This window comes from Triticum urartu, chromosome 2A, assembly GCF_056163025.1.
Source record: "Triticum urartu cultivar PI428250 chromosome 2A, HENAU_Tu73, whole genome shotgun sequence".
Classification (NCBI taxonomy): Eukaryota; Viridiplantae; Streptophyta; class Magnoliopsida; order Poales; family Poaceae; genus Triticum; species Triticum urartu.
The window spans coordinates 206,661,768-206,670,192 of record NC_141874.1 but is presented as its reverse complement, the minus strand read 5'-3'; the positions used below and the strand labels follow the sequence as shown (position 1 = coordinate 206,670,192).

At 46.7% G+C, this 8,425-nt stretch overlaps 1 protein-coding gene across 1 annotated transcript; it reads left to right on the top strand.

Moving 5' to 3' along the window:
- The first annotated feature begins 1,569 nt into the window (after window positions 1-1,569).
- Window positions 1,570-2,778, top strand: LOC125541407 (protein VASCULATURE COMPLEXITY AND CONNECTIVITY). The gene is made up of 3 exons (XM_048704829.2): window positions 1,570-1,905; window positions 1,987-2,195; window positions 2,336-2,778. Exons 1-3 carry the CDS (start codon window positions 1,807-1,809, stop codon window positions 2,559-2,561), a joined length of 534 nt encoding a protein of 177 aa, XP_048560786.1. The 5' UTR covers window positions 1,570-1,806; the 3' UTR covers window positions 2,562-2,778.
- Window positions 2,779-8,425: the final 5,647 nt, after the last annotated feature.

Below are 8,425 nucleotides of genomic sequence, written 5' to 3'. Positions count from 1 at the left end.
ATAAGCCGGCCGGGACTCTGAGGGCCTCAGGGCGTCAAGCCGTGTATATAAAGGGACGACCTAGCGGCGGCTTAGGACAAGAAACAACAAATCGAGAGCCGGCTCAAGCGTATTCGCTTCCTGCTCATCGAAACCCTAGCAATACCAACTACAAACTGGACTAGGCTTTTACCTTCATCGTAAGGGGCGGAACCAGTATAAACTTCTCGTGTCATTTGTCCTGATTAACCCCTTTAAGCTAACCTCAACGTGATGGCTCCACGACTAAGTCCTCACACTAGAACATCTGTCGTGACAATTCCACGACACAGACCGTGGCGGTTACGTGAAAGGTAATGGAGCTCGATTGCAGTGAGCCAGAGGTGGTGTGTTGGACAAGCAGGGAATGACGTGAGTGAAAGTGGCGAAAGGGAAGAGGCTGTACCTGCAAAAATATATCTTCGTGCCACTATCAACCGCTCTGGCCAAATATTAGGAATATGCCACTATCGAGCATTGTAGGTGGGGCCACATCGCATAAAGGGTCAATCAAATCTCCTTCTCAACATTGGGGGGCTCACATCCAAGGGAAGGAGTGGCAAAATGGAATTTATGGCCCCAACAGTGGATCGCCATGTTGTTCGGAACAGCCAACCGGGTCTCCTTAGAGACATGTAGCTAATTTCTTCGTGAGCGCTAGTGACACAGATCGAATTCGCAAAGTACAAGTGACAGTCATCACCGAATATCCGAGTTTTTTAATGGGATGAACCGAAAAATCCCTATATTTTTTGTTTGAAGTCAAATTATGCATACTAATTTGGTATCATAATCGTTGATAGTTTTTTCTATAAATTTGATCAAACTTTGCACTCTTGGACTCTAGACAATACGTAAGAGCCTTCTTTTCAAAGTAGGAAGTACAGTAGAAACTGAGCGCCATCTCCGAAGGTCGTTGTTTAGATATAGAGGACATGTTTGCTTATAACAATAAAGTCAAGACGTTTTTAAAAGTTGTTGCCCTCAAGGACAACAAAACTTCGTCCGTCCTGGATCGACACCCTACATCCATCGTCGTACAGTAGAAACTGAGCACCATGTTCGAAAGCCACACCACCACACACCAGATGGCTCCATTGCACGCCACGTCGCCCATTCAGCTAGCAAAGCGACTCTTTCGCAGGCTGGCGGCCATACGCCAGCGCGGATGTACAGCCCAACGTTTGTATACCTTTTCTTTTTCTTTCCTGTAGGACCTCGAATCAATATCCAATACCTTTTTCAGCTACGTATATATACACCATCATAACGATCTGTTTCTTCTGACCATAACTTGAACTTGAAGAATAGATTGGGACCATCAGTATGAAAGTTGCACAATTTTGAACTAATACAGAGCTGTAAGTCTATGGATTACGGCTAAACTTTAGTGAGGATGAAGATTAATCGTTGGAGGTAATCCAGGTAAGTGGGATTCAGGAAAATCTCACTCATAGAGTGATATGATGGGTAATTAGCAGTGCCATCGATGTCTCGAGCCCTGTCGGCTCGTGTCACCTTAACATTCGCCTCTTTCTTTGGTGTTAAGCAGAGCCTAGCAGAGCTTTCTGCCTTTCTCGTGGGAGCACTGAGAGGAATCGGTAAAGAAAACCAACGCAGAGATATTAAACAACAAAGAACAATAAAAGCCGAGACCTAAAGCATCTTCGCTGCACACTCGTCTAGTAGCGACACCCAAGCCTGCCCGTCGTGCCCACGTCGCTGCTCCTCCATTTTCACCACGACGACAGTGGACAGGAGGGGAGGAGAACCAAGATTGCAGAAGCCATGGCGAGAGTTGAAGCGGTGGTCGTCTGCCTCCTCATCGTCGCCATGGATGTCGTTGCCGGCGTCCTTGGAATCCACGCGGAGAAAGCTCAGAGCCAGGTAACCGTGTCGTCAAAAAGCGGGATTTCGTTGTTGTCTGGTGATGTTTCATGGCAAATTTTGATTACTCTCGTCTTGCAGGGGAGGCACCTGAAGATACTTTTCATCGAGTGCAGGCAGCCTGTCCCACAGGCTTACAAGCTCGGCATCGCGGCGGCCGCGGTGCTGGCTGCGTCGCACGCCATCGCCAACATCGTCGGCGGCTGCTCCTGCACGTGGCCCTGCTGCTCCGGCGGCCGGCGCTCGTCGCCCAACCGGCAGATGGCGTCCTTCGCCCTGGTCCTCACATGGTACGCTCCTGTCCTACGCACGCCGAGCATGAGCCGCCACATCACCATCAAAATACTATATCAACTCCTGCATGCTTTTCCGGTCCCGTGGTTCGATTCGAAGAACACGTACAAAATGTCAACATGTTTATGATTGCCAGGATGGTTCTGCTGGTGGGGCTGGCGCTGCTGATCCTCGGTGCGCTGCCGAACTCCAAGAAGGTAATGGCGGAGTGCGGGGTGGTGCGGCACCGCTTCCTCTCCATCGGCGGCATCCTCTGCTTCGTGCACGCCGTCTTCTGCCTCGTCTACTACGTGTCCGCAAACGCCGCCGCGCGGGAGGAAGGCCGTGGGTCTGGGTCCAAGCCCGCCGGCGGGCACACCTGATGGATCTCTCCGACCAGTCGCCATGCATAATCCAATCCTTCAGACCGCGTGTTGCTGCCTAGGCCTTCTTCGATATAATTTTCTCCGCTGCGAGATAGGGTGTGATTCTGTGTGCATGTAATTACGGGTGTTGTGGCATCGTGTTGCCGAGGTGCGCAGTGATACTCTTTCCAGTTTTGTCGTGTTTAATAAGTGAAATCTTTCGGATTGCTGGCTAGTTTCAGTATTCCCAGGATATTGAAGGATGTGCAGTCGTAAGAGGCCGATACTTCCGGGTGACGACGCGTTCATGTGAGCGATGAACTGATGACACGCTCATGTGAAGTATAGTCTCTCTCTTTTTTTCTTCTGATAACCATGTGAAGTATAGTCTGATGTTCACCTTTCTCACTCGGTATCGTCACCCTCGGCCGACAGAGCTCGGTGCCTCGGTGCTCGGTGATGGTGGATTTAGCGGAGGTCCTGTCCCATCAGATTTTTGCCGACCATGTATGTATGGCCTGAAAGGCTTACTTCCGAAATCCTCGACAAAGACTGCATCCTGAGTCCGTGCCACCCATCACGCCAACCGGTTTTGGTGGACGAGCTCGTGGATTGGCATCCACTGTGCCAGCCATTAGAGTGGCAGCCAAATTTGATGTTTTAACCTTTTCGGTGAATTTTAACCCAATTTGACCCTTTTTAAAGAAAAAAAAAATCAAGATCTAACCTCTTTTCCCACCGCCAGAGACCCTAACGGTAGGGTATAACTACCTACCGACGAGGCCCCTGGCGGTAGGCCACTCATCCACGTTAGCGCAAGTAAACGACATCTGTCCTCTGCTGTCAAGCCTACCGCCGATGCTCCTGGCGGTAGGCTGTTATACCCTACCGCCAGTTCCTTAATACGCTGTCGGGAGGGACGGATTTTGATTGGCATTGTCTACCTCCGAGAGGAAGATCAGGTGGCATCTTACTTGGGGTTAGATGTGAGACGCTGGAAGTTCGGAGCGTGGTCATGGAAGATTTCGCTGTCAAATTTTGGGTTAGGTCCAAGATCGATGGATTTAATTGGACGCTGGTGGCGGTATATGGTGCGGTCCAAGATCTAACCTCTTTTCCTATCGCCAGAGACCCTGACGGTAGGTGGCGAACAGTTATAAGCAGCGGGGCCGGCTCGTGGGTCCCACCCATGAACACACCCCTATCTTCTCCCTACCGCGGTCGCTGCAAGAACACAGAGGAGTTCTCTCTCTCTCATCCCCTCCACTCCCCTCTCCATCTTCTCTGTTTCTCCATCGTTTTTGCGGATCGAGATAGCTCCAAAGCGAGAGAAGTAAGCTCTCTCAATCCCTCAGAGTAGTTTTAGTCAAGAAGTTTTCGTTTTGATGCATTATTTTGGCATAAGATGAACCCTATTTCATCTAGTATTTATTATTTTTTGATCATTATAGGTATTTTTAGTTTGATTCAATTTGATGTATGTGGTTGAAGATGAACCCTAGTTCATGTCATAGTGACTAGTTTATTGATTCTATCTAGTTTGAAGATGAACCCTAGTTCATGTTTATTTTTTAATGGTTCATTGATGTTTGGTCATTATAATTGATGTGGTTGAATATGATTGAGGTAGGATAAATATGATTGATTTGGTTGAAAATGATGGATGTTGATTCGTATGCATATAGTAAAATGGTTGAATATGATATGATTGATGTTGGTTGAATGGTTGATGTAGATTCATTTGCATATTCCAGTCTTGTTGATTATATCCTTTGTTATAGATTTACTTACAATTGTTGAATATGATATGATTGATATTGGTTGAATTGTTTAATATGATACTGATGGGGAACGAAGCATGAAAATCAAAAAAAATCCTATGAACACCCAAGATCTAATCTTGGAGATGCATAGCAACGAGAGGGGAGTGTATCTATGTACCCTTGTAGACCGAAAGCGTTAACGTATGTAACAAGGTTGATGTAGTAGTACTATTCATGATCCAATCGCGATCCAATCCAATCTAGTGTCGAACGGGCGGCACCTCCGAGATTAGCACACGTTTAGCTTGATGGTGTCATCTCCTTCTTGATCCAGCAAGCGAGGGAGAGGAGGTAGATGAGATCCGAACCAGCACGGCGGTATGGTGGTGGTGGTGGAAGGGGAATTTCGGCGGGTATTCACCAAGCACGTACCGGAAAAATGTGGGAGGAGTTGGGAGAGACGGAGGCCAGAGATGGATGGGTGCAGCCCCACTCCGCCTCCCCACTATTTATAGGGGTGAGGAAGGGGCACCGACCAAGTGGTGGAGAGCCCCGCAAGCCAAGGGGGGCGCCTCCACCTAAGGTCCCGCCCCCAAACCAAGCCAGGGCGCACCCCCTACGGCCCATGTGCCCCCCTAGGGCAGATGGACCTTCGGAACCCTTTCAGGACTCCCGACACCCTGCCAACAAAACCCGAAACTTTTCTGCTGACCAAAATATGTCTTCCCATATAGGAATCTTTACCTCCAAACTATTCTGGAGCTCCTCGTGATATCTCGGATCCCATCCGGGACTCCAAACAACCTTCGTACTTTTCACTATTAATATCTCAATACTACCCTAGCGCTACCGAACGTTAAGCGTGCGACCCTCCGGGTTCGGGAACATGCAGACATGACCAAGACACCTCTCCGGACAATAATCAATAGCGGGACCTAGATGCACATATTGATTCCCACATATTCAACAAAGATCTCTATCGGTTGTACCACGATGTCGAGGATTCAGACAATCCTGTATACAATTCCCTTTGTCCGGCGATATGTTACTTACCCGAGATTCGATCATCGGTATCTCCATACCTAGTTCAATATCGTTATCGGAAAGTCTCTTTACTCATTCTGCAATACAAGATCCTGTGACTAATCTCATTAGTCACATGAAGCTTCCTGTGATGCTGTATTACCGAGAGGGCCCAGATATACCTCTCCGTCACACGGAGTGACAAATCCCAATCTCGATCCATGCCAACTCAACAGACACCTTCAGAAATACCTGTAGAGCACCTTTATGACCACCCAGTTATGAAGTGACATTTGATAGCACACAAGGTATTCCTCCGGTATCCGAGAGTGACATGATCTCATGGTCTAAGGAACAGATACTTGACATGAAGAAAGCTGTAGCAAATTACTAAGTGATACGATCTGGTGCTAAGCTTACGGTTGGATCTGTCCATCACATCATTCTCCTAATGATGTGATCCGGTTATCAAATGACAACTCATGTCCATGGGTAGGAAACGTTAACCATCTATGATCAACAAGCTAGTCTAGTAGACGCCTACTAGGGACATGGTGTTGTTCATGTACTCACACGTGTATTTAAGTTTTCGGTCAATACACTTCTAGCATGAATAATAAACATTTATCATGAACAAGGAAATTTGATGATAACCAATTTATTATTGCCTGCAGGACATATTTCCAACAGTCTCCCACTTGCACTAGAGTCAATAATATAGTTTACATCGTAATGAATCTAACACCCATAGAGTTCTGGTTTTGATCATGTTTTGCTCGTGGAAGAGGTTTAGTCAGCGGGTCTGCCACATTTATATCTATATGTACTTTGCAAATATCTATGTCTCCATCCTTAATGTAATTTGAAGGAAATATGCCCTAGAGGCAATAATAAAGTTGTTATTTATATTTCCTTATATCATGATAAATGTTTATTATTCATGCTAGAATTGTATTAACCGGAAACTTAGTACATGTGTGAATACATAGACAAAACAGAGTGTCCCTAGTATGCATCTACTTGGCTAGCTCGTTAATCAAAGATGGTTATGTTTCCTAACCATATACATGTGTTGTCATTTTATGAACGACATCACATCATTAGAGAATGATGTGATGGACAAGACCCATCCGTTAGCTTAGCATTATGATCGTTGAGTTTTATTGCTATTGCTTTCTTCATGACTTATACATGTTCCTCTGACTATGAGATTATGCAACTCCCGAATACCGGAAGAACACTTAGTGTGCTATCAAACGTCACAACGTAACTGGGTGATTATAAAGATGCTCTTCAGGTGTCACCGATGGTCTTTGTTGAGTTGGCATAGATCGAGATTAGGATTTGTCACTCCGAATGTCGGACAGGTATATCTGGGCCCTCTCAGTAATGCACATCACTATAAGCCTTGCAGGCAATGTGACTAATGAGTTAGTTTCGGGATGATGCATTACAGAACGAGTAAAGAGACTTGCCGGTAACGATATTGAACTAGGTATGATGATACCGACGATCGAATCTCGAGCATGTAACATACCGATGACAAAGGGAACAACGTATATTGTTGTGCGGTTTGACCGATAAAGATCTTCGTAGAATATGTAGGAGCCAATATGAGCATCCAGTTTCCGCTATTGGTTATTGACCGGAGATGTGTCTTGGTCATGTCTACATAGTTCTCGAACCCGTAGGGTCCGCATGCTTAACGTTCGATGACAATTTGTATTATGAGTTATGTGATTTGATGACCAAAGTTTGTTCGGAGTCTGGGATGAGATCACGAACATGACGAGGAGTCTCAAAATGGTCGAGACGTAAAGATCGATATATTGGAAGGCTATATTCGGACATCAGAAAGGTTCTGAGTGGTTCGGATATTTTTCGGAGTACCGGAGAGTTATGGGAATTCGCCGGGGGAAGTATTGGGCCTTCATGGGCCTTAGTGGAAAGGAGAGAAGGGCCGCAGGGGGAGCCCGCGCCCCCCATTGGCTGGTCTGAATTGGACTAGGGAGGGGGCGGCGCCCCCCCTCTTTTCTTCTCCCTCTCCTCTCCTTCCTTCTTCTCCTACTTGGACTAGGAAAGGGGGAAACCTACTCCTACTAGGAGTAGGAATCCCCCCTTTGGGCGCGCCCCTTGTGGCCGTTCCTCCTCCTCCTCCCCTCCTTTATATACGGGGGAAGGGGGCACCCCATAGACACACAAGTTGATTTCTTAGCCATGTGCGGTGCCCCCTCCACAGATTTCCACCTCGGTCATATTGTCGTAGTGCTTAGGCGAAGCCCTACGTCGGTAACTTCATCATCACCGTCAACACGTCGTCGTGCTGATGAAAATCTCCCTCGACCTCAGCTGGATCTAGAGTTCGAGGGACGTCACTGAGCTGAACATGTGCAGATCGTGGAGGTGCCGTGCGTTCGGTACTTGATCGGTTGGATCGTGAAGACGTTCGACTATATCAACCGCGTTACTCAACGCTTCCGCTTTTGGTCTACGAGGGTACGTAGACACACTCTCCCCTCTCATTGCTATGCATATCCTAGATAGATCTTGCATGATCGTAGGATTTTTTTTTAAATACTGTGTTCCCCAACAGTGGCATCCGAGCCAGGCTATGTGTAGATGTTATATGCACGAGTAGAACACAAAGGAGTTATGGATTGGGTATATACATATTGCTTGTCGTCACTAGTTGTTTCTTCATTCGGCAGTATTGTCTGATGAAGCGGCCCGGACCGACATTACATGACCGCATTCATGAGACTGGTTCTACCGACATGCTTTGCACACAGGTGGCTGGCGGGTGTCTGTTTCTCCAACTTTAGTTGAATCAGATTCAATGAACATGGTTCTTTCTAAAGATCAAAAAGCAATCACTATACCACGTTATGGTTTTTATATCGTAGGTAAGAACGGTTCTTGCTAAGCCCATAGCAGCCATGTAAACCTTGCAACAACAAAATAGAGGACGTCTAACTTGTTTTTGCAGAGCATGTTGTGATGTGATATGGCCAAGACGTGATGAGATATAAATTGTTGAATGAGATGATCATGTTTTATTAAAGTTATTGGCAACTAGCAGAAGCCTTATGGTTGTCT

Excerpts from the sequence above, each read along its gene's own strand:
- LOC125541407 (XM_048704829.2), top strand. The coding sequence starts at position 1,807 with ATGGCGAGAGTTGAAGCGGTGGTCGTCTGCCTCCTCATCGTCGCCATG. Across the intron at positions 1,906-1,986 it reads CGGAGAAAGCTCAGAGCCAG|GGGAGGCACCTGAAGATACT; the intron begins GTAACCGTGTCG and ends CTCGTCTTGCAG. Across the intron at positions 2,196-2,335 it reads TTCGCCCTGGTCCTCACATG|GATGGTTCTGCTGGTGGGGC; the intron begins GTACGCTCCTGT and ends TATGATTGCCAG.